Genomic DNA, 25,078 nt, shown 5'->3' with positions numbered 1-25,078 from the left:
GAGAAAAGCACCGAATGCACCTTGGACTGCCAAGAAAACAAACAGACCCATCCTAGAGAGGGTCAAACCAAGCTACTCCCCAAGCTATTCCGGGGCTCCGTTCGACCTACCCCTGGCATGCTGCAAGGAGGGAGAGGCCCCCCGGAGAGCGACACCGGAGGGACTGCGCAAGAGGGGAAGACCCTTCACGAGCTGGACCGACCCAGCAACCGGGGCAGTCAGAATGGGCTAGCCAGAGGCAGCTCGACTGGCACAGGACGGTGCAGGGTCCAGGGCCCCGGCACACAAACTATTACATTTTAAAATTATTTTTATAGTTTTTTAACTAAAAGACACCAGTTTCCAATTCATACACTTTTCCTGAAGGGGATCAGGTAACAGATTAGCCACAACACTGCCCTTGAATCTGCCACTTTTAGTTTTGCAAACAGGGCTGGAGGCAGGGCTGGGAGGGGCGGTGGAGGAGTGTGCCGCTGCCGCGCAGGGAGCTGGCTCCAACTCGAGTTCACTGGCGGCTCATGCCCGGGGGACAGGCCGGGCGTCTGGACGAAAGCAGCCCCAATCCTCTGAGAACTGAGTGCCTACTCCGCCACCCCCTCTGCCACCAAGGCCGGGAAGGGGCGCAGTGGCATCTCCAGCCGTCCTGCCGGCGTCCAGGGGTTCTAGCGCTTCCACTCCAGGCGCCTGCATGTGCGCACCCTCCCTTTGGAAGTCGCGCTTCTGAGGCAAATCAAATATCCTTGGGCAGGGGGAGGTGGGCCGACAAGTCCCGCTGCTGCACCGGGTTCTCCCTCCTCCTCCGCCTTCTCGGCCCCTGCAACCCAGAGAGATGCTTTTTTTCTTGGCTTTTTATTAAAAATATAAACAGCCCCAAACATTTTGCGAAACAAAGAAGCACATGTTCCTGCTTGCTCTAGCAGAGCTGGGGGCAGGTCCCGCGGCTTTCGGGAGCCGAGGCGTGGGTGGGGTGTGTGTGTGTGTGTGTGTGTGTGTGTGTGGCTGTCCAAGGAGGAGGCGGAGATGGGGAGAGGCATAGCAATATGGCGCCGGAATTTGAAAAGGCGCCAAAGTCTTTCTTTGTTTTAGCAAGGCAAGATGGCAGTCTTCTAACAGCTACGATTTCTTTAAAGAGATTCCAGTAACAAAAAGCGGTGATGGGAATTTTCTCAGGGTCAAATGTTCTATAAAAATCATTCAAAGCACAACCAACCCGTTTCAGTCTGTTTTCATATATTGTCCCTTATTTCGGGAACCAAAGACATACATCTTTAAGAAGGAAGGGAGCTCTGGTGGCCTCATGGCAAGACGGTGCATTGCAATCCCAGAGGTACGTGGTTCAAATCCACCAGATGCTCTGCTGGAGAAGGAGGGGGCAATCTCCTCCTGTACCAGTCAGATCTGATTTGACGGTACACGGTAAAATAATACAATAAAAAGAAAAAAAAAAGTTTAATTAAAAAAAATAAAAAAGAAAAAATTGAACTAAATTCTTTTTCTTAACCCTACCCCTCGTGCCTTGAGGGAAATATAAAGGCTTTTTACAAACCTTTCCTGCACACCATACAGCTTTAGGAAGGAGTCTTAACCCTTACCCCTCGTGCCTTGAGAGAATTATGAAGGCCTTCTATAAACTTTTCTTGCACAGTGATTTCCTGCCCCAATATTCACTGCGCACTCACCTCCGAGATCCTCCCACGGTGCGGATAATTCCGTGGCAATCTCTTATTCATCGACTGGCCAGTCCTTCTTTCTTTCTGTTATCTATGCAGTGTCTTGACACATAAAATCCGTTCCCTAAAAATCCACGTTTGGGCGCCAACTGAAACCGCCAACTGAAACCGACCTGTGCGGATTAAAAGAGGGACAGGGACACGAGAGAAGGGGGCCAGACAAGGTTCCCTGATCAAGCCCCAAGTTTATTCAATAATGCCACAGGTATTTATAGGGAAACTACAGAAGCCCAGCCCCAAAATACGAGTTTACAGCAGGTCGGAGGAGCACGCCCAGAGTCAGTGAATCACACTGATCCCAGGGATGGGCGGGGCTGCCTTATGCTGAGCTTGGCCTCTCCGTGTCTGCAGTGGGTATGTGAAATGAAGTCCACGGGCAAAATAGTGTTGCTCGTGCCAGAGCCAAGAGAGCTCAGGATGGCTTCCTACAGTCCCCGACGGATTACCCCAATTCCCTTTCTGCTTTACAAGGAGCAGGAATTCCTTTGCTATTTTAAGAAAAGCTTTATGTTGCATGTACTTTGGCACAGGTGGAGCTTTCCCAGCATGTGTGGGTTGAGAAGTGCCACCACTGGTCCTGTCCCTGGGCACGAGGCTCCAGAAGTTAACCTTTCCCAGTCCAGCCTTCTACTGGGTGCCATAGCCACAGTGACATGTGGCTTCTCAGGCAAGCTCTGGGCTCTCTGCCTCTGTGCTTGGCATTTCCAGCCTCTGCTGACCTTCTCTGCTTTCCCTACCACGCGGAATTTTCTCCCATCTGACTGTGATATTCCCAGACAGAGTGAACTCTGGCTGTGACATGTACAGCAGTCTGTTTGCCTGTCTTGTTTTCAGTGGCTGGTGGCTCCTTGTAGGGAGAGACAGTGTGCTGCTGCATAAACTCGTGTGTTGGAAGTCTTTGCTTTTCTTGTATGTACTTAATGCATGTTCAGGACTTGGGTGGTTACGTTTAGTCTTAGATCTCACTCGTGACTTGGTTAGTAACTTTCCACACATTTCTTTTGCCTTCTGTCACACTACAAAAAAACCCCAAAGCCAGTTGCGAGGGAGCTGCGTCCACGTGTGTCAGCGTAGAAGAAGCTCCATAAGGTTTTAAGTGTCTGTTTTTTTAATAGACAGCAATCACCAGGCCTTTCTTCTGACATACCTCTGGGTGGAAAACCACCAACCTTTCAGTTAGTCACTGAATAAATAAACTATTTTAATTGCAAGAGACTACTACACTTTCCTGATTTGCCTTGCATATTCTTTGACTGTTCCTCTTTTCCTGGAACTATTAAGTGTTGGAGCTCTGGTGGCCTAGCGGTAAGGAACTGTGCTGCCATAGTTCAAATTCACCAGCTGCTCCATGGGAGAAGTATGGAAGTTCCACTCTCGTGTGATTTACTACCTCTGAAAACCCACTGGCAGGTCAGCTGTCAGTTCTGATTCTATTGTACACAACAGCAATATTAAGTGAGGGCTAAGCCTCTATCTTGTAGATAAGCTTCTTGGATCATCTTATTTCTTTCTTAGCTGGGGTTTTTTTGGGGGCTTTTTTTACCCTTTTTATTAATTGTGGTGGATAATTCAGGGACATTGTATACATTGTTTTTTGTATGTATGTGTCTGTGTGACTTAAAATGCATAGATTCATTAAAGCACAAAACTTCCCCTGAACTGATAGGAAGCTAGTAATTTTACTCCTATTTAATGTTAGTTAGTGTTACTGTGAGCCAGAAGAACAGATATATCTTGGAGAAGGTGCAGCCAGTGTGCTTATTTGAAGCAAAGATGGTAAAGCTTTGTCACATATACTTGAGCATGTTGCTAGGAGAGGCTGTTATTCCTTGGGGAGGAACATCACACTTGGACAGGTGGAGGGTCGGCAATAGAAAGAAAGACCCTGAACCAGGTTGAGTGACACCATGACTACGGCAGTGGGCTCAGATATATCAGAGATGATGAAGATGACACAGGATAAAACAGGCTTCAGGTCTTTTCATAGTGAGTTGTACTCAACTTGACAGCACTTATCAACAGTGATGAAGTCTAACCTGCGTTAAAAACACTGGCAAAATATAACAACAAACAAAACCAACTCATTGCCATTGAGTCAGATCTGACTCGTAGCTGAACCTCGATAGGGTTATCCGAGGCTGTAAATCTCTTGGGAGGAGAATGCTGTATATCCTTGTCCTGTGGAACAGCTGGTGGATTCAAAGCACTTGCCTTTGGGTTGGCAGTGCAATTCCCTACCCACTAGGCCACCAGAACTCCCTGGTAGGAAATGAAAAAGACCCCAGGAATTGATTTAACATCAACTGAGATGTTTCAGCAAAGAGATAAAGCCCTGGACATACTCATTATGGGTCATACTCATTTCAGTGGCCCCTTAAAACAACAGTGTGAGGATAGTGTGAAACACAGCGTTGATAAACTTTGTAACCAAACCCATATAAAATACATTTTTTTAAAAGCAATAACACAACAGTGTGAGTCTTCGGAAATAAAAAAATTAAATCTGAGCTACTGACCCAGATCCCACAGGGACAACATGTTAAACTTACTCGTCAAGTTGAAATCTTCTGAATCTTGAAAATACATCAGCTAGCCTCAAGAGTTTGGGTGAAAGATCATGGAACACACCAAAAACAAAGCTCGCTGCTGTCGAGTTGATTTAGCCTGTGACGGCCCACATGGTAGAGTAGAACTGAGCTCTGTAGTTCTCCTGGCTGTGGTAGCAGTGCTTAAGGGCTCTTCTACTTGCCTGGAATTTAGCAGTGTGAATGCCCAGAGACATCTCAGAAGACTAGCCAGATGGTCTGCTTCCAGAAAGCCACCACCTTGAGAATGGTAGTTTTCCTGTGCACATGAAGCTGTACCACCATTGCTAGAATTGGCAGCAGGACATGGAGACATATTGTCAGGCCTTTGTTCAGCAGCCACTGGGGGACTTTACACTGACAGCCTTTAAGGTATCAAAAAATTCCTACCTAAGGACGTTGTTTGATACCATCTACTTGATGGCAGAAATGCATTATGGCTCTACTAAACTAAAGGGAGCTCTGGTGGCCAAGTGATAAAGGGGCTGTACTGCTGCTCCATGGGAGAAAGATTGTCAGTGTTAGGTCTTCACATTGGACGTAAGGCCAAGGACTCAAGGAAGGGACCAGAGAAAGAAAGGAAGGTAAAGAAGCTTTATTAAGGGGGCTCCCAGGTGGGATTCCTTGGTTGGCAGAGAGAGAGAGAAACCAGGGAAATACCACACTCTAAAGTGAGTTAGGGCCAGTTTTATAGTAAGGGTCTTTAGGGAGGGAAGGGAAGACATTCCATTGTGGTTTAACCAGGTGGGTGGTCTTCTAGGGAGGGAAGAGAGGGCACTCCAAGGTAGTGGAGGCTGTTCACTCCTTTTGTTGACAAGTTGATATTCTCTGAATCCTTTGTTCTCTCTTTGACCTTGGTTCTGGCCTGACACCCCAGCCTCTTTAGTGAGAAAAAGGGCAACATATTCTTTCTGGCTACTTCCTGCCGAACAGGGGCGAGGATCTGGGGCTCAGAGGCTGGATTGGGATGGCCCAGGACCAGTAGCCAGGGGAGAGCTGGTTCAAGTTGATTGATTGTTATATCCTGTGAAGAAAGAATTCAAAAAGGCAGGAGTGATTAATGACAATACGAAGAGATACTTAGCGCTTGGGATTTGAGTGAGTCAAAGAGTAGTGGGGCCCACCATTTGAGAAGTGTAGGAGGTCTGCTCAGTGAGAGGAGCATGTTTTACCTGTGAAAGGTGGTGCCAATGCGGGTAACCTATGACCTTAACCACGGTGGGGGTGGTCAGGATGATTCTATAAGGTTGATCCTAGCATGGTTGCGTATTCCTGGAGTAATTATCTAAAGAGGGAAAGGTAAGGAAGGTATGCTATAAGAGGGAGTTCAGTGGGTTGGTTATGGTTCAGCAGAAATGGTCGGCTGTACATCAGCTCAAAGGGGCTCAGAAAGAATGGTGAACGAGGTGCTGCTTGGATAAGGGCTAAGGAAATAGGAAGCTGCTTTCCACACCGTTCATGGAAACTGCAGCATAGGCTGCCTAATGGTAACTTTCAGAGGTTATACAAGAGCTGTTAACAAACAGTATGGTCTGGGTTAGGGATGGGTTGGTCAGATTGGGAGGGAAGTAAAGAGCCCATATCTTCAAGGACTTCAGAGCAGCCATGGTCATAGTCCAGGTATTTACTGGAAGTAGGGTGGCTGGGTTGAGTGGTGATTGAGAGCTTAATATCAGGGTTCTCAAGAAAAGGTAGATGGAGCTCCTGTATCCACCCCGGCGGAAGTAAGGATAGGAATCTGTGGGAAAGCAGGTTTTGGGAAAGCAGGTCTCAAATTCTATGGCTAGAGAAGACTTGCAGAGAGCTTCTCAGGCTGAGTTTAAGCACCTCTTTAGTGAGCAGAGCTGCTGCTGCTAGGAATTGCAAGCAGGGTTGCATCGAGCTGCTTAGAGGGGAATGCAGTGGGGGTACAGGTGGGTCCAAGAGGCTGAGCCAAGACAGCAGCAATACCCTGTTTTTCCTCAGTGTATAAATGGAAAGATTTAGATGGATTTGGCAATGCGAGGGATGGGAACTGTAATAGGAGCTTGAAGAAAGCTTTTTTAACTATCTGGAGTGAATCTAGGGTTCCTTGCAGGGTGGCTTTTGCCACATCATAAAGGGGTTTTGCTAGGAAGGAAAGGTTGGGAATCCAGTGTCTTAAGGAAGCAAATAAATCCAAGAAAAGAGGATTTGATCAGCAGTTTCAGGTGGCTTGAAGCTTTCAATGACTTCTAATGGTGGGGGTCAATTGAAAACTGAAATACGTGACTGTGTGGCGAGACAGTTAGGCCTTAGAGGGGGATAACCTGTATCCCTTGGAGGCTAAGAAGAAGTTGAGCAGTATGAGTTTGTGAAAGTTGATATGAGGGGCTCTATACAATAAAAGATCATTAACATATTGCAAGGAACACTAGGGGGTAAGAAGCTTATTGGAAAGTAGGTGAGTAATAATGGGTTTTAAACTTTTTCAGTGTCGTGCAGAGATAGGAAATTGGAGTCTAACAGGAAAAGAGTAACAAGTACAGGTTGATGGTGGTAGGCTACAGATGGAGTGGAAAGATCCCATACAATGGGTTGACAGTGTGTGGTAATAGAGGTAGTGTAGAAAACTCAAGAGGGAAAGAGCACTAAGGGGAATAGAACTAAAGGCTGATCAGGCAAACTAGATTTGCCTGGCTCCCAGTGAAACACAGCTCCAAGTTTAGACAGGAGATCTCTATCTAGCATGCAAAGATAATTAGAAAGGAATGGGTGAGTACTTGTTAGTCAAAGGTAATGTGGAGGGGTTGAGTGGTAAAAGGCTTAGAAGGGAGGCCATCAATCCCCATTATTGAGATCTGGGGAGGGAAAACAGGAACTGAGAAAGAAGGGATTATTGAAAAGGTAGCCTCCATGTCAACCAGAAAGGAAACCAGCTTAACTGCTACTTGAAGGGTTACCCTGGCCTCTGCAATGGTGATGGGGTTCGTTGAACCTGGGCATCTTCATTCTTCAGCAGTCAGGCCTAAGTGGTTGGCCAGGATGGGGACTGGGTTTTGGTGGAGGCAATTGGCCTTCCAATGGCCTGGTGTCCCACAGATAGGGCAAGGCCATGTTGGAAGGTGAGGGTCAGGGCAGCAGTTAGCCCAATGACCTTCCTCATCACACTTGAAGCATGTACCAGGAGGTAAATGGCTTAAACAAGGTGTTTTCTGACTACTCACCACTGTTGCTGCTACTGCCTGTAGGGCAGGTACCAGGGCTTGAGTCTGCAGATTCACTTTCTGGAGGGCATGAGTCTCCTTGTCAGTCTCAGCCTGTTCTTCTCAGGCATTAAAACTTTAAATGTCGTGTTACCAGGTCTTGAATGGGTATTTGGAAGCTTTCCTCAGCCTTTTTTAGTTTCTTTTTTATATTAGGGGCTGATTGATAAGATGAGTGGCTAGGATGATGGCCCCTGCTGGTAGGGTCTAAGCAGGTATATTGAGTCAGGGCTTCAGTGAGACAGTTAAGGAAAGCAGCTGGGTTCTCATCTTTAGCTTGGGTAATCTCTCAGAATTTATCAAAATTGCTTTATGGGAGATGAAATGTAGGCCGGCTAACAGACACTGAATCATATGATCACACCTGGCTTGACCATCTCTTCCTGCCGTTGTATTAATTTGGTATGTCTAGTTTGGCTCTTGCCAGGGAATGGCTTGGGGGGCAACCAGCATGGAGCTATTAAATGTACTTGGTCTGTGTGCTACTGAGCGGCAGTGAGAACATGCTTTTTTGTCTGGCATCAGAGGACAGTACAGCGAAAAGGTCATACCAGGTGAGATCATAGGTCTGGGTTAGGTCCCTAACCTCTTTGATATAGGTTGCTGGGTCTTTGGAAAATAAGCCTAAATGTTTTTCAATTAATAATTTTAAAATACACAGAATGTATGAGCTTTAAACTAGTACTATATTAATCTTAAAATAAAAAGGAAGTGATAAGTTTGAAAATATTTTTAGTTCTGAACTGTCTGAAAAATGAAAGGTAGGTAGAAAATGTGCTAAGGAAAAAGGAAATAAGATTGTTAAACCTGTTTAGTAAAAGAAAGAAAAGGGTGTTGTTGGATAGGATTTATACTTTATCAGAATTGGTTGACTGAGTTTCGATAGAGGGTAATATGCTGGAATGGGGTAGGGAGCGGGTTGGAAGGAGAAAAGGGAGGAGCATAGGAGTTTGATCTCTTTATCTGTGATATTTAGTCAGGAGGCTAAGTGGGATTATTTACTGGGTGGAGTCAGAAAAAAGAGAGATGATATTTTATCTGCAGGTTAGGGTTGGCAAAGGAAGGTGATATTTTAGTTTCAAAAGATTCTCTTTAACTGGAAGGTTAGCTAAAATTTTCGGCTGCAGTTTTAAGCTGGTGTCGTGAAGAGGCCAGCATTATTGTCCATGTAACATTTTGCGTATAAAATCAGTCTTTTCCTCATCTTAATAAATCTACTACTACAGATGTAATATAAAAATTTCAGAACATTCTTGAATCTCATACTACACTAAAACCTTCAGCTTTTATTATCAAGGTGTGGGTTTTTTTGTTCAGTAGACTAGATATACTAAGTTATTTCACATGTATTCATTACCCCAAGATGCTACATTTTAATAGCTGCAATACTCTTAATTGGCTCAAAAACAATATGGCTTGGTTTCACTTGGTAAAGTTAATATGATTTAAAAATATAGATACATATATGTATACATGCACATAACTACACTTTTTACATCATGGAAGAACAATACTTTTAGCTTTCGGCTTTCGGCTCGGAGGAGACCTCGGTGCAACTTTCTTCGGTCGTCCCGCATCCGGGTTCACGGGTTCATCCGACACCAGCCGCCTCCGCCATGCCGCCCAAGTTCGACCCCAGTGAGATTAAAGTCGTGTACCTGAGGTGTACCGGTGGGGAAGTTGGTGCCACTTCCGCTCTGGCCCCCAAGATCGGCCCCCTGGGTCTGTCTCCAAAAAACGTTGGTGATGACATTGCCAAGGCCACCGGTGACTGGAAGGGACTAAGGATTACAGTGAAACTGACCATTCAGAACAGACAGGCCCAGATTGAAGTGGTGCCTTCTGCCTCTGCCCTGATCATCAAAGCCCTAAAGGAACCACCCAGAGACAGAAAGAAGCAGAAAAATATTAAGCACAGTGGAAATATCACTTTTTGTTGGCATTGCCCGGCAGATGCGACACCGGTCTTTAGCCAGAGAACTCTCTGGAACTATTAAAGAGATCCTGGGAACTGCCCAATCTGTGGGCTGCAATGTTGATGGCCGTCACCTTCATGACATCATAGAAGACATCAACAGTGGTGCTGTGAAATGCCCAGCTAGCTAAGGAACTACAGATGAAAATATTTCAATAAAGGATTATTTGTTAACCAAAAAAAAAAAAAAAGAACAATACTTTTCAAAGTAAAGAACTAAAAGCAAATACTAAAAGTTACTTTACAGTGGGCTAAGGTTGGCAGATTTTTCAGAGAGATGGGAGTGAAACTGAAAGAAAGTTTAGATGTGGTTTCTGACCATCTTTGAGTCTGCTGGCAGAAATTGTCAAGATCTTGAAGGATATTAAAATGAAAAGTCCCGTTTTTCAGGCTATTGAGAATTGTTATCTAGCTGGTATTGCAGCAATGCTTGGTTACTGTGAAATATTAGTCTCTTGGGGTGGAAGCCCTCAGCCAGGCTCAAGTTTGAAAGACATTTGAAAGACTACTTATGATGTTCAGGGCAACCAAGATTTCAGAGCATCCTCTGAAAGCCAGAAGCCTCAGATTCTCGGACAGGCTAAGAGATGGCGTGGGCGTCCCCTATTGCAATCAATAGCCTAGAAGCACTTAGCGCTTGGGTGGGCTCCTGATGCCGGCCTGCAGTTTTTGGAAATATTGGATATATACGCAGACAGGAGTCTAGTGCGGAAAAACCTGAATCCCAAGGGAGTTCAAAATACCTGGAGGCAGAAATGCCTGGCAACTGTTTTGAACAGTGGCTGGGAAATTTTATGAGCAAATGGGCCTTTCTGAGGGAGAGAGAAGTCAGAAAAGGGGTCTGAGAAAATGCCTGGCAACTGTTCTAAACAATGCTTGGGAAATTTTATGAGCAAATTGGTCTTTCTGAAGGAGAAAAGTTTTTTCTGAGTCAGAAAAGGAGTCAGAGTGCAGAGACAAAAGTCAGGAGAATAGGGAGAGGCAGAAGTCATAAGAAAGGGTAAAGTTCTCGATGGGAAGAAGTACCAAATAACTCCCCACAAGGCCTCTTCCATAATAGAGGTAGCAGTGGAAGAATGAGGAGTTTGGGGAAAGTGGACAGTACTAACAACCAGATATAAACACAAATGGATGGAAATAGACAACAGAGGGTCTGTCCGCTCAGTCCATGCAGGCATCCCTCCGGCCATTCCCCTTGTGGGGTAAGAGTGTATCTTAGCGGCTTTCTGCTCCGCATCAATCCAGATTGCCCTCTTTTCTCATGCAGCCTCAGCCGCATCCCTGAGACACAATGGTGTTGGTCGGAGTAAACGGATTTGGCCACATTGGGCGCCTGGTCACCAGGGCTGCTTTTAACTCTGGCAAAGTGGATGTTGTCGCCATCAGTGATCCCATCATTGACCTCAGCTACATGGTCTGTATGTTCCAATATGATTCCACCCATGACAAATTCAATGGCACTGTCAAGGCTGAGAATGGGAAGCTGGTCATCAATGGGAAAGTTATCACTATCTTCCAGGAGTGAGATCCCACCAATGGGGTGATGCTGGTGCTGAGTATGTTTGGAGTCCACCGGTGTCTTCACAACCTTGTCGAAGGCTGGGGCTCACTTGAAGGGTGGCGCCAAATGGGTAATCATCTCTTCTCCTTCTGCCGATGCCCCCATGTTTGTGATGGGCATGAACCATAAAATGTATGACAGCTCTCTCAAGATTGTCAGCAATCAATAAGAGTGCATCTAAATTCCAAACTCAATCTCCATAATAGTCTATGTGTTTCCTACTGCCAAAGGGGCCCTTTAGAGTAGTGAGAGAAGATCTTCACCCTGAAACCCACAGCGTCCCTTTTCAGCAGGAAGTAGCTAAGAGAATACGCCATCCCCTTTTCCTTATGACTCAGGGTGAAGTCTCTCTCAGGGAGGAGTGATAGGGAATGGCAAAGGACACACTGACAAAGAAGATTAATCAGAACTAGCTTTGACAAGCACTGTGGCATTTGGACAAGAACAAACTGGGAGGAGGGTAGAGAGAATAGTGCAACAATGAATGAATGGAAACCCAAAATCTCTGTAAATGTTTATGAAAATTAATAAAATATAGGAAAAAAAAAAGATTGTCAGCAATGCCTCCTCCACCACCAACTGCTTGGCTCCCCTGGCCAAGGTCATCCATGACAACTTCGGCATTTTAGAGGGACTCATGATCACAGTCCCTGCCATCACTGCCACCCAGAAGACTGAGGATGGCCCCTCTGGAAAGCTGTGGTGTGATGGCCGTGGAGCTGCCCAGAACATCCCTGCATCTCCTGGCGCTGCCAAGGCTGTGGGCAAGGTCATCCCTGAACTGAATGGGAAACTTACCTGCATGGCTTTCCGTGTCCCCACCCCCAATGTATCAGTTGTGGATCTGACCTGCCGTCTGGAGAAAGTTGCCAAATATGATGACATCGAGAAAGTAAAGCAGACATCAGAAGGGCCCCTCAAGGGCATCCTGGGATACACTGAAGACCATGTTATCTCCTGTGACTTTAATAGTGACACCCACTCTTCCACCTTTGATGTTGGGGATGGCATTGTTCAGTACAACCACTTTGTCAAATTAATTTCCTAATATGACAGTGGCTACAGCAACTGGGTGGTCAACCTTATGGTTCACATGGCCTCCAAAAGAATAAGAGCCCCTTGGACCACCAGTCCTAGCAGTAGCACTAGAAGAGAGAGAGAGACCCTCAGCTGCTGGGAGTCCTTGCCCCAACTTGATCCTCCCACACACTGAGACTCTCAAGTCCTTGACACAAGTTTCCATCAAATCCCCATGAGAAAGGGGAGGGGCTTGGAGAGCCCATCTTGTCATGTACCATCAATAAAGTACAGTGTACGCAGCCAAAAAAAAAAAGTGTGTCTTACCAATAGGCATACCTGTATCAAGCCCAGGCCTGGTTGGGGTCCTTAGAGGATCCCCCCCAACTGCCACTAAGCCGTATGACAACACCACGGACCCCCAGGTGGGGACCCAGTCAAACTCTGTGGCTTCAGAGTAGCATCAGCTGTGGAGCTTCTTCAAAAGCACTCAAAGCACTCAGTCAGCAAGCATACACACAAGACAGAAGAGGGGACCATTTCTGTTATGTTAACATTTGATGTCTTGACACTGTGTGAGCTGATAGGTTTCGTGCACCAGGATGGACCTAAGGCCAAGGACTCAAGGAAGGGACCAGAGAAGTTAAAGAAGCTAAAGAAGTTTTATTAAGGGGTCTCCCAGGCGGGATTCCTTGGTCTGCAGAGAGAGAAACAGGCAGAGGGACAAACCAGGGAAATACTGCACCCTAAAGTGGATTAGGACAGGTTTTATAGTGAGGATCTTTAGGGAGGGAAAGGAGAGACATTCCATTGTGGTATAGCCAGGTGAGTGGTCTTCTAGGGAGGGAAGGAAGGGGCACTCCATGGTAGTTTACTTTGATGGGTTGAACCCAATAAAATCCTGTGGTGTGGGCATTATTTTATTTTTCTTTTGGACCATTTTCCCCCTTTAGTTTTCTCTTTAAAAAAGTTTACTCCTACTGAAAATTTGAGAGATAAGTACAGTGAGGGTCTGTCCCATTCATCTGGAATCCTCAGTTACTGACATTTTGCATTTAAAGTAAGATGAGGATGAATGACCCTTGATCTCTAAACATATCAGTGCTCCTTTCCAAGAATAAGGACCTTCTCCACTGTAGCTGCAGTGGTGTTATTGGGTCGATTTTGACTCCCAGTGACCTGTGTCACAGAACAGAATTCCCCTGTAGAGCTATCTCAGTTCTTGCCTTCCAGGAGCAGATCTGCAGATTGTTCTGTCCTGAAGCTCTTAAGTGGGTTTGAATTCTAAATCTTTTAGTAAGCAATCACGTGGTTGGCTACTTATATCACCAGCGCTTCTTTGTACCTACACCATAAATAAAAACTAAAGAATATAGATATTATTCTATAATTTCATCTGATATTGAGTCCTTATTTTAAATGTCACGAAAGGTTTTCAATCTCTTCCCCATAGTTCCTCTATTCTAGTCTAGTCGAGACCTGTGAATTTCTCAGATCTTTTCTTAAAATGACAAACCTGTGTAAGGCTGTCTGCCCACACCTTGCTCCAGGACAATGCTCACAGTGTGCCTCCCCTAGCCTGTCTGTTGTCCCGTGGCCAAGGTGGGGAGAGATACCAGGCAGAGGACTCAGCCCAGAAAAGGGGCCAGGAAATGCCCCACATTTAACAGTCTAAGTAGCCCAGAGTACCGGAGTCCTGCTGTGTGGAGGAAGCCAAGCAAGGTCTGTGATCTGTAGAGACACAAACAGTGGTCAGCTAGAAGTGGTGGTAGGAGAAAAGAGCTGTCAGCAACAGAACATAAGATGAAAATGCCCTGGGACCAAACCTAAAATACATGTACCATGCATGTCTCTAAGAAGATAAAGAACAGGATCTTGAGAAAGACCCCAAAGGTGGGCTTGGGCCCTTTTTTGTCATTGAGTATGGAGACCCACATTACCAACGTATCCATTCCCTAGACCAGTCTAGAAGTTTGATGTATTCACGGTAACATCACGAAGAGAGTTTACTGAGGAGAACTGCGAGCTGTGGCAACCTCGTGGTAATTACGAAGCTGGGCTGCAATCTCAGAGGCACACAGTTGAAATCTACCAGCTGCTGTGCAGGAGAACTTTGGGCAGTCTCCTCCCATGTGTTTTTCTGCCTCTGAAAATCCATGAGTCAGGTGTGAGTTGGTTCCAATGCGATGGTACACAACAGCTGTTGAGGAGAAGCCAATTCTAAAGTGCTTATTTTTTTTAAAAAGTCGGATCACATCAAGGAAATTGTCAAGAAGCAAAGGTAGAAGAAGACACTAACTCTACAGTAATTGCTGTTGTGTTGATTTCCACTCACCGTGACATGAAACAGTTTTTTTAAATAAAGGGAAACTTGGGGAAATAATTTGCAGTATAATCCCAAAAGGTGGAAGTCTTTCCAAGTTTGATATCACACAGTCAAGAAAAAAAAATTATTATTTATTAAAAAGAAAGACAATATAAAAAAAACCAAAAAAAGAAAATAAACATCTACAATCAAAAATTAAACAAGGCATTGGGCTTGGGATTCTAAAACTAGGGCCAAATTTGTCTGTAACCCGGTGGAAAAGGCAACAACAATGGTGAACACTGTTATGACTTCCTTGAAGCCTCAATTGGCCATATATTGGCTCTGTGCCAAGATAGAGCTAGTTCCTCCAATCCCTGCTGAGATCCCTACAGCTATTCAGAGCCTGAAAAAAATAATCATTAGTGTTCAAACTGGTCACTTCAAACAGCTCACAGGTAAGCTCTGCTGAACAGTTTAAACGGTCGTCACTGAGGTGTGGATGTGTTGGTTTTGGTTTTTTTAAAAATTTTTATTTTTTTATTTTGTGTGCGTGTACTGTCAAATCAGATCTGACTGATACAGGAGGAGATTGTCTCTCCTTTTCCAGCAGAGCATCTGGTGGATTTGAACTGCATGCCTCTGGGATTGCAGTGCAGCTTCTTGCCCCTAGGCCACTGAGCTCCCTTGTGGATGTGGTTTTGTATCAGCGAGATCATAGGCCATGGTGGCATCATTGACTATGATGTTTGAACACATCTGATTATACTTCATTTACTATTTGTGTATTCTTGGACCATGTGTGATGAGATTGATATCTCAATAAAATAGATTGTTGTTGTTAATGTGCTGTCGAGTCACTTGCAACCCATAGTGACCCTATGTACAGCAACTCTGAACCCTACCCTGTCATGAGCCAGTCTCACTAATTCCGACCTCCCCCACTGCCCCAGTTACTGTATCAATCCATCTCATGTGGGGTCTTCCTTTCCTGTGCTATCCCTCCACCCTTCTGAGCAGGATGTCCTTTTCCAAGGACTGGTCCTTCCTGGCTACATGCAAGGAATATATGTGAGATGGAGCTTCAAAATCCTAGCCTCTAAGGAGAAACATGGTTTCACCCTCTCAAAGACAGACCTATTTGTTTTCTTTGTGTACCATAGTATGTTCAAGAATCTTCTCCAGCACCACCACTCAAAGGTATCAATAATTCTTCTTTCATCCTTAATGATTGTCCAGCTCTCTGATGTATAGCAAGTAATTACGAAGACCATGGCCTGGATTAGGCACACCTTAATTTCTAGACTGACAGCATTACTTCTCAGTAGAAAATGTGTGAAATTAAAAAAAAAAATAAGGAAAAAGTTCTTTGTATCCAGAAAAGGGCAACAAATTCATTGAATTGGTATTAGAGTATAATAGTAAATAGGCAAATCGTCTAGACCATCCTTAAAACAAGCAAATGAATAATCTCTTAAATATATTACAATATTTTCTGTCTCATTCCTGGTAAGTTTTCACCTCTTCTCAGTGGCTGAGCTAGCACCTTCCTCAGGAGCATAAGGCAGACTGGATGTGGCCCCTGTCCTCTTGAGACTTTATTGCCCTCCTGGCATGCGCCAAGTGCCGTTCCTTGTGTGACTGTGTCTGCTGAAACCTTGCTTAGACAGAGAGCACTCATGTAGTGTTTCTGCACCTGCGCCCGTTCATTCCTCCTGAACCCAATGTCAAGTTCCCTCTTCTATGCATGCTCTCCCTGCAGCCTAGGCCTCTGTCCATAGTAACTCAGGATGCCTTCTTTCTGCTCTGTAGAGGCATGTTTGCTGGGGGACTGAAGGAGATGGAGCAGGAGGAGGTGCTCATCCATGGTGTGTCCTACAACGCCATGTGCCAGATACTGCATTTCATATACACCTCGGAGCTCGAGCTCAGCCTCAACAACGTGCAGGAGACACTGGTGGCTGCCTGCCAGCTTCAGGTAAGCTGCACCCCAGGTGAGATTTGGGAAGCCTCCTCCAAGTGGTGGCATTGGTGTGAGAAGGACCAGAGAGGAGGGGAAGGATGCTGAACCAGCACAGAGACCAAGCACATTAAGGCAGTTTAGGGAGAAGGCTAGTTACCAGCAGGGGTAGGGTAGAGGGGTGGATGTGTGGTGTGTGGGTGTGTGTCTGTGTTCCACCGGCCATAAGGATGAAAACCACCCAGGTATCTTTGCTTTGACTCCTAATCTGCCATCCATTCCCCTCTGATTATGTTTTTGCCTTTCCCATTGTTCCTGGGTCTTTACCACTGAGAAGATTGTACAGAGAAAGGTGTGCCATCTGGTAGCCTCAGAGGTGGCAGGCATCCTGTGTGTCCCGGGTCCTTGCATTGTAGCACTGTCCTAGCCATTGCTGCGTGGGCCTCTCTGTCTTGCATGCTTGACCTCTAGAATGACTTTTTCTTGAGAGCTTTGTGTGCTTTTCTTTTCCTTCATAGTTGAGAGAGTTTTCTGAGCATCTGGTGGAGCAGTTTACTTGTTGGGAGTTTCTGTTGGATCTTAGTGGTGTTTGCGTGGTTGCCCAGCCCACAGCTGCCCTTATTTTAGGGGCTGCCAGTCAAGTGGCCTCTTTTTCTATCTCTCTTAAAATGTGTTCATCATTCTGAGCCTTTTTATTAGGTCGGAGTGCATCGAGGTTGCTGAAAGGTGAAGGCATCCAACTCCTTGTCTGATCTCACAAAGAGGGAGAAAATTCATCAGCCCAAGGCTGATTGCAAAGCACTTGTTCAACATACCTCCCCTCTTCAACCTTTTTTTAAGATTCTCACTCCAGCCATCCCTTCCCCAGCACTCTGCTAGGCTCAGTACTTCACTGCAGTGGCTGCACCAAACTCCGTCAACATACGTGATTTTGTGGGATTTTAAGCGGTAACAGGTGATAATTTGGCATCAGGATACAGTTCTTCAAGCAGGACAGCCTCTTTCTCAGCTGTGCTTGTGGGCAGGCCTCTCTTGTGCTCTTGATCCCTTGGCCTGGCCACTTCCTTGTTCCAGTAAGTGCTACCAAGTGCTTTCGTCCTGCCAGTGGCCCCTCATCCTCCTCAGGAAACCTTGTACCTGAGCTGAGGAGCCCACTGTGCCATCTCATGCTGGCCTCCTGGTTCTGCTGTTACTGTTTCTCTGCCACCATGTTTCACGATCTCATGCCATCTCTAGTGTTATAGTCCACTTTCCCTATCTTCTGAATTTAGGGAGTTCCTAGCACAGGATGTGTTTACACTGTACCTTCTTGGCAGTGGTAAGCCTTCTCTGGAATGGCTCATTTTAAGCTTACTGAGATGCTAAGACTGACCAATCCCCTCTTTAGAGTCTCATACATCTTATTTGCATGATTCCATTTGCATGGGAACGCTAGTGGCCTAGTGATAAGAAACTGCTGCAGTCTCAAAAGGCAAGTGGTTTAAATCAACCAACTGCTTCATGTGACAATGATGGGCAATCTTCTTCCATGCAATGATTTATCTTCTCTCCTGCAATGATTTACTGCCCCTGAAAACCACTGGAGAGTCCGTTATATGTTGGTACCGACTCAACAGCACACAGTAACAACTCCAAAAAAATGTGAAGGATTTGACTGTGTGGATCATAATAAATTGTAACTAACATTGAGAAGAATGGAAATCCCAGAACACTTAATTGTGCTGACATAAAACCTATATATTGACCCTCCAGAGCAATAGTTGTCCAAACAGAAAAAGGGAACACTGAAGTCAGTCTGTATGAAGAAAAATGTAGCATCATGATTGGAGGAAGACTTATCAGCAACCTGCATTACTCAAGTGATGCAATCTTTATGCCAAATCTGAAGATGATTTGAAGCATTACTGCAGCAGATGAAAGACTCCAGCCTTCTTTCTCAACATCAAGAAAATGAAAATACTTACCCGCAGACCAGTAGGCAACAGCATAATGGAGAAAAGTTTGACATTGTCAAGGATTTAATTTTACTTGGATTCACAATCAACTCTGATGGTAGCAGTAGTCAAAAAAAATCAGACGATGAGTTTGTTGCACTGGGAAAATCTGTTCTCAAGGACTTCTTAGAGTGTTCAAGAGTAAGAATATCAGTTCAAAGAGTAATATATACCTGTTTCAAGCCATGGATCCATTTATTCCTCTAAATCTGAAAATTGGGCAGTGAATAAGGAATACCAGGGAATTGATGGTTTTGAATTGCAGTGTTGGCAAAGAATATTGAGTGTCCTATGGGCTGCTAAAAAAACAAACCACTCTGTCTTGGAGAAAGTGTGACCAGATTACTCTTAGAGGCCAGGATGGTGAAATTTATTATCTTATTTTGGGCATGTTGTCAAGTGGAACCAGTCCTTGAAAGAAGACATTATGCTTGGAAAGGTGGAGGATCAGTAAAAGAGGAAGAGCCTTAATCAGATGGGTTGACACAGTGACTGTAACAATGAGCTTGAACACAGCAGAGATTTTGAGGTTGGCTGAGGATAGGGCAGGGTTTAAAGCTGTTGTTCATAGGGTTGGTTTGAGTTGTAGTTGACGCGATAGTACTTAACAACAGCTTTCCAGTGGTATCGTCTGGAGATGATGTGTAGACATTGCACCTCATAAGGAGAAGGAAAAGAAGGAAGAGCATGTCACCAGCCTTGGAGAGAATGTCTTTCGTGTCTGTCACATTTTTGCATTCTTCAGTGACACTTTTGTTCATGTCCCTGATCTCTCTGGCAAGGAGACCACCTGCCATGGTAGTATGAGGGTGAAGGTTGACCGAGATTAATCCTCACCTTATGCTGCCATATACAGAGGTGCAAGGAGCTGGACATCACTGCTTAACACATTACAATCCATGCTACAGGACGAACTTGAATTAAGACCCCTGGACCAGGGATCCATTCTGCCCTGGACGAGGGATCCATTCTGTCCTCAGAGCCCTTGACTGTTCAGAAATGAAGATTGGATGGATTGAGGATTTCACCCATATCCCTTTCTACAGCACCTGCAGGATGGGAGCTCACTGTAGTCACCGTCTGTGAACAGGACTGATCAAATTACTGTTTTCTGTAATTGCCTTCATGTACATACATGAAAAAGTACTTAACAAGGGTATTATGCACTCTTTTTAAAAATATTATTAGAAAACAGTCAATGGACCATAGACGTCTCATTTTCATAGTCTCATCAGTCTTTTGGTGGGAGTTCTAAAACCATGCTAGAAATGCCATATAGCTGCAACTGTTGCACCATATTGGCAATTAGCAGAATCTTGAGTCCTCAGAAAACCTGTTGTCAGTGACCCGTGGAGACCTCATTGCACATGGCTAGACTGCAGCAGCCACCCTTGCCCCATCTTTGTCAGGTTGGCATGGAGAGGCTTGGTCCATGGCTGTAGGATAGGGCTGTACTCTCCATGTTTTGATGACATTTAAACCCATATGTCCTTTCCAGTGGGAGAATTTCTCACATTCTTTATTCGGGTGCCTCTCTATCCCTGATCCCGAAGCTAAGCCAGTTAGCTAAGTTAGTTCTCTGTTAGAGAACTGTGTTCCACGGGGTTCCGGTGCTTACTATTCGGAAGTAGATCAGCCAGTGTTCTTTAGAGGCACACTGGGGTGAATTTGAACCTCAGCCTTTTGCCTAGTTCAGCCCTAAATTATCTGTGCTATCTAGGGCTTTCTCTCGTTACTCTCCTGCCACCACTGCTTTTGGGTCCTTTGCTGGCCCTCTGCCTTTCAGCATGTCCCCCTCTATTTACTGCTTTCACTGGCTCCTGCTCCTTGGCCATTGATTTCTCTGCAGCTTTGACTTCCTTCGCTCTTTATTGGTTTTTGATCACATGCTGCTTACTAAAATGCTTGACTGTCAACTCATTCTTTTTGAAGCAGTGACTTTGTTCCTTCAATCTTTTTTTTTTCAAAGTTTTGTTACTTGCATAATGCAAGTTTTGTTTTTTTTAATTATTATTTGTACGTGTGCATGTACCGTCAAATCAGATCTGACTGGTACAGGAGGAGGTTGTCCCTCCTTTCCCGGATTCGAACCGTGCTCCTCTGGGATTGCAGTGCAGCTTCTTGCCACTAGGCCACCAGAGCTCCCCCCTTCAATCTTTTTTAATACTCCTTGTGTCTTTCAATATTTTTCCAATAGAATCCTTCAATATTGCAGCTTAGTAGATTTTTTTTTAAAAATTAACTTTTCAGGTTGAGGAATGAGAAATGCCAAGTGTGATTTTTCTCCTTTTGGTTTTCTAACTTTAGGTCTTTGCACATTTTGTTATGCTACTTTGCTTTTTCTTACGGCACTGCCCTTTGAAATGATCTGTTCAGCTCTCTTATTTAATCATTTCCTCCTTTTCCTTTAGATTCTCTAGATTCAGGAGCAAGCTTCAGAGCCTCTCCTGACATCAGTGTGTTCTTGTTTATTTTTCTCTGTGTTGTTTATTTTTGTTTTCTTGTTTTTTTAATGCCTCTCTTTTTTCATGAATAAATGTTCTTGATGTCATCCCACAGCTCCTCTGGTCTTCTGTCACTGGTGTTCAGTGCATTAAATCTGTTCTTGAGATGGTTTCTAAATTTAAGTGGGCTACACTCACAAGTCATATATTTTAGATTTCATTTTCTTCAGCTTCATTTTAAACTTGCATTAAGAGTCAGCCACTAGCCTTGTCCTTACTGATTATACTGAGCTTTTCCACCATCTCCTGCCACAGATCGAGTCATTTTGATGTCTGTATTTTCCATCAGGCAAGTAGCCATTTTTCTTTTTAAACAAGATAATTGTGGTGAGCAAATCATTGATTCTATAAAAATTTGATCATACAATCTCTGACCTCATTTTAGACTGAGGCCGTGTTTCTCAGCTTGCAATCCTCCTTTGTTTCCTATCACCATGCGTGTGGATACCAGATCTTCTACCCTGCGACTGCCTTCCCTCTTACCACTCACTTTTCTTCTTGGAAAGCAAGAAATTCTTTTGACTTCAAGTGAAGTTGATTTTAAACATTTACTTACAAGCTTCAAACATCAGCACAGTAATTCTTTGTACAAGAATTAATTTGTTAATGGTATAGGTGAGGTGTTCCCACTTTAAGAGAAATGCTAAAATCCTTTGTACCTAGAGAGTTTGTGAAAACCTGGTGAGTTGCACTGGACAGTCTTCCTGGGCAACTTTCCATTCCTCTGTACTTTGGTCAAAGAGTTCTAACACGTGGCTATCGAGTGGGGCTGACTTGGAGTACCCCACGTGTGCCTGAGCTGGAATGTGTCCTGTAGGGCTTTTAGGAGATCATTTCTGACTCTTCAGAAGTAGTTACCAAACTTTTCTTCTGAGGTACACAAGGTATCTGTTAACAGTTGTTGGAGCTCTGTGGCCTTATTATAACCCCCTCAACCAGAATATCATACTCTGTCTTTCCCTCTTCCTCACTAATTCTTGATATGGCCATGAAAGGGAGGCTGCAGAGCACATGGGACCCCTCAGGCTCTTTACCAGCTTTCAGGATCTAGAATCTGATCCCAGGGTGGGATCTGAACAGAGCATGGAGAACATATGCAGAGGGGCTAGCCTGCTGCCTGCCACTTAGCTTCAGCCCCAGGTCACGGGTGTGCTGGCAGAAGAAAAGGGTGGAGTGTGCTTTTGACTCCCACACATTTAGGGAAGCAGACTTTCCTCAAGAGCACTGGGGAGTCCCAGGTCTCTTCCTAATATGTGGTGCCAACTTGGTGGTACCTGCACCTCTGCTGTGCTAATAATTTTTCCCCCTAAAAGACAAATAACATGTGCATTACAGTTCTGACCATGTGCCAGACATTTCCTGTACATTATCTCATTCTTAATTTGTCTCTCTCCACATTTAATTGTCTCCTTTTCACAGATTAGCTAGCTGGGGTTTAGGAAGTTTAAGAATACACTTTCTAAAAGTGAACCAGGATTTAAGCCCACTTGGGCTGACAGTAAGCCCTTTACTTAGTTTGTCTGAGGAGAGTGGTGGCACCATGTATTTGAATTAGGAAATGTTGGTCACAGACTGAGGAGGGCATTTGACTCTATTCTCAACCTGCAGACAGCTGCAGTGGATCATCATACGAGCTATGTCTCTGTCATTGTCTGTCCCCACCCCCAGGTGGCACTTCCCCAGCACAGGCTTGAAAGCGTGTCCTCTTCTGTTCCCACAGATCCCAGAAATCATCCATTTCTGCTGTGACTTCCTCATGTCCTGGGTGGACGAAGAGAATATCCTTGACGTCTACCGTCTTGCGGAGCTCTTTGACTTGAGCCGTCTGACAGAACAGCTGGACACGTACATCCTCAAAAACTTTGTGGCCTTCTCCCGGACTGACAAATACCGCCAGCTTCCCCTGGAGAAGGTCTATTCGCTTCTCAGTAGCAACCGCCTGGAGGTGTCCTGTGAGACCGAGGTATACGAGGGTGCTTTGCTGTACCACTATACCGAGGAGCAGGTACAGGCCAACCAGATCTCCATGCACGAGCCCCCGAAACTCCTTGAGACCGTGCGGTTTCCACTGATGGAGCCCGAGGTTCTGCAGCGGCTCCATGACAAGCTTGACCCAAGCCCTCTGCGAGACACGGTGGCCAGTGCTCTCCTGTACCACCGGAATGAAAGCCTGCAGCCCAGTCTGCAGAGCCCGCACACAGAGCTGCGGTCGGACATCCAGTGCGTGGTAGGCTTCGGGGGTATCCACTCCACACCCTCGACAGTCCTCAGTGACCAAGCCAAATACCTGAACCCTCTGCTCGGGGAGTGGAAGCACTTCACGGCCTCCCTGGCACCCCGGATGTCCAACCAAGGGATTGCAGTTCTGAACAACTTTGTGTACTTGATCGGAGGGGACAACAATGTCCAGGGATTCCGTGCCGAGTCCCGGTGCTGGAGGTAGGAGAGGCACTTGCCTGCACTGTGGTCCGCAGAGACGTGGATTGAGAACACAGGGGTTACTGGTCTTGGTTTTTTGGTAGGTCAGCATTGACATGCAATTTCACCTTTGTCTTTTCAGCTTGTCTCACTCAGCACACTATCCGTAAAAAGAAGTCCAGGTCAATTCAAAGGCTGGAGAGGGCTGGAGGCTTCTTTCTTCTCTTGTTCCTTTGCCTTCCAACTTGAGCTTGGTCATGCCCAGATAGTCCTGTCATCAAGGGCTGGGTTGTGAGTGACCAGTGGGCCCTCAAGCTGGTAGAAGGCACCAGGTCTCTTATCTAGCTGCAGTAGGTCTGGGCTCTGCTCACCTTTGCAGGTCTGCTTAGGTTGTAATCAGCCTAAGGGAAAGGTCCCTACAGTTCCTACTGTTGTGCCTGAATAAGGGTCCCAGAGAGAAGGGCAAGAGAGGCCACTGAACACTTGGCTGTCTCCCAGGTCCCCCGCCCCATAGTCTTCCTACCATGCTTGATGTCACTAGAAGGGACAGTTGTTTAAGAGAGGGTGGCAGACTCCTGGGATCAGAAAGAAGCATCCAGCTCTGTAACCCCACAACCTGTCTCTTTGGGCCACGCACTCACATCTAGCCGGCATTAGGTTCCCAGGGACTCCAGTATACTGTGGGATTTTATCCATGGGGAGGGCTCCCCACTCAGCATGCTGGAAGGCTACTGCTGGCCATTATGAGCCAGGTGTCAGCCACATTCCTGTTTATGTCCACCTGGGGTGTTCTTTGCTGAGAAGGAGCATTCAGCTAGTCCTGGGCTACCTCTGCTTCCTGGCCCGAGGTAGCGGGTAATGTTTGTTTTTTTCTGATAAGATATAAACAAAGCTTGGTCATGCACATGGTTAAAAACAAAAAAAGAGAATATTTAGAAAGGAGAAAGTGACTCGAAAAAGGAGAAGGACATTGTTTACTTCCTGATAAAATGCTGTTCCAGGTGATGTCATAATTCTGGCTTCCTCCATTCAGGCCTTGAAGTGGCCTTTTTAATAACTCACGGTCTTGGCTGCTGGGCAAAGTCTGTACTCATGGCATAGTGGCCTGCAGGACTGTGGATCATAATAAGCTGACCAAGTGCTCTGGTGCTCTGGTCCTCAGCTCAAGGTGGAGGCGGGGAGACCCATAGGCATGCTTTTAGGAATGTCCTTCAAGTGACAGTGAGGGATTTTCTGCCTGCCCTGTGTGCGGTCTTCCTATTCCTGATCTACTAAAAAATCTGGTGTTTGTGAACATTGTCTGCTATTAGGCCCAGCTCACAAGCACAGCCTCATGCTCTGCTCAGGGAACTCTGGTAGCCTAGTGGGTCAGGAGCTGCACTGCCAACCCAAAAGCATGTAGTTCTAATCCATCAGCTGCTCTACAGGAGAAAGATGGGCATTCTCCTCCAGTGTGATTTACTGCCTCTGAAAACCCACTAGAGGATCAGCAATGAGTTAATTCTGACTCCATGGCACATAACAGTAAGCTGCCGTCAGGAAGTTGAGTCAGAAAGGCAGACACTGTAGAGCAGACATACCATTAGCTTCCTGGTTTCAGGGCCTTGGGGCAGAAGCAGGGCCTGCCTGCCTACATGTGGCAGGTATTTGGGGCTAAATACATCAGGAGTGTCGTTGTGGTGGGAGGGCTAGAGTCTTGTCAGCCAGTTACCCTGGGACCTGTCATTTACAGAATGAAAAACTTGTTAATTTTCATTCAGACTGAAAATTTCCTGGCAGATCTCTTAATTTAAATGTCCTCGCTT

The 25,078-nt window shown here is 45.5% G+C and overlaps 1 protein-coding gene across 1 annotated transcript in view; it reads left to right on the top strand.

The window, feature by feature from the left end:
• Positions 1-25,078, top strand: part of KLHL22 (kelch-like family member 22) — a 49,626-nt gene that overhangs the window by 5,731 nt on the left and 18,817 nt on the right. Inside the window, exons 2-3 of the mRNA XM_006902523.1 lie at positions 16,210-16,375; positions 22,576-23,294. Of these exons, the coding sequence (XP_006902585.1) occupies positions 16,210-16,375; positions 22,576-23,294 (885 nt within the window). The remainder of the gene's footprint in view (positions 1-16,209; positions 16,376-22,575; positions 23,295-25,078) is intronic.

This window comes from Elephantulus edwardii, unplaced genomic scaffold, assembly GCF_000299155.1.
Source record: "Elephantulus edwardii isolate Elephantulus edwardi_28Jun2011 unplaced genomic scaffold, EleEdw1.0 scaffold00424, whole genome shotgun sequence".
Taxonomy (NCBI): domain Eukaryota; kingdom Metazoa; phylum Chordata; class Mammalia; order Macroscelidea; family Macroscelididae; genus Elephantulus; species Elephantulus edwardii.
The sequence above is the reverse complement of the archived record's forward strand: the minus strand, read 5'-3'. Positions and strand labels throughout refer to the sequence as shown.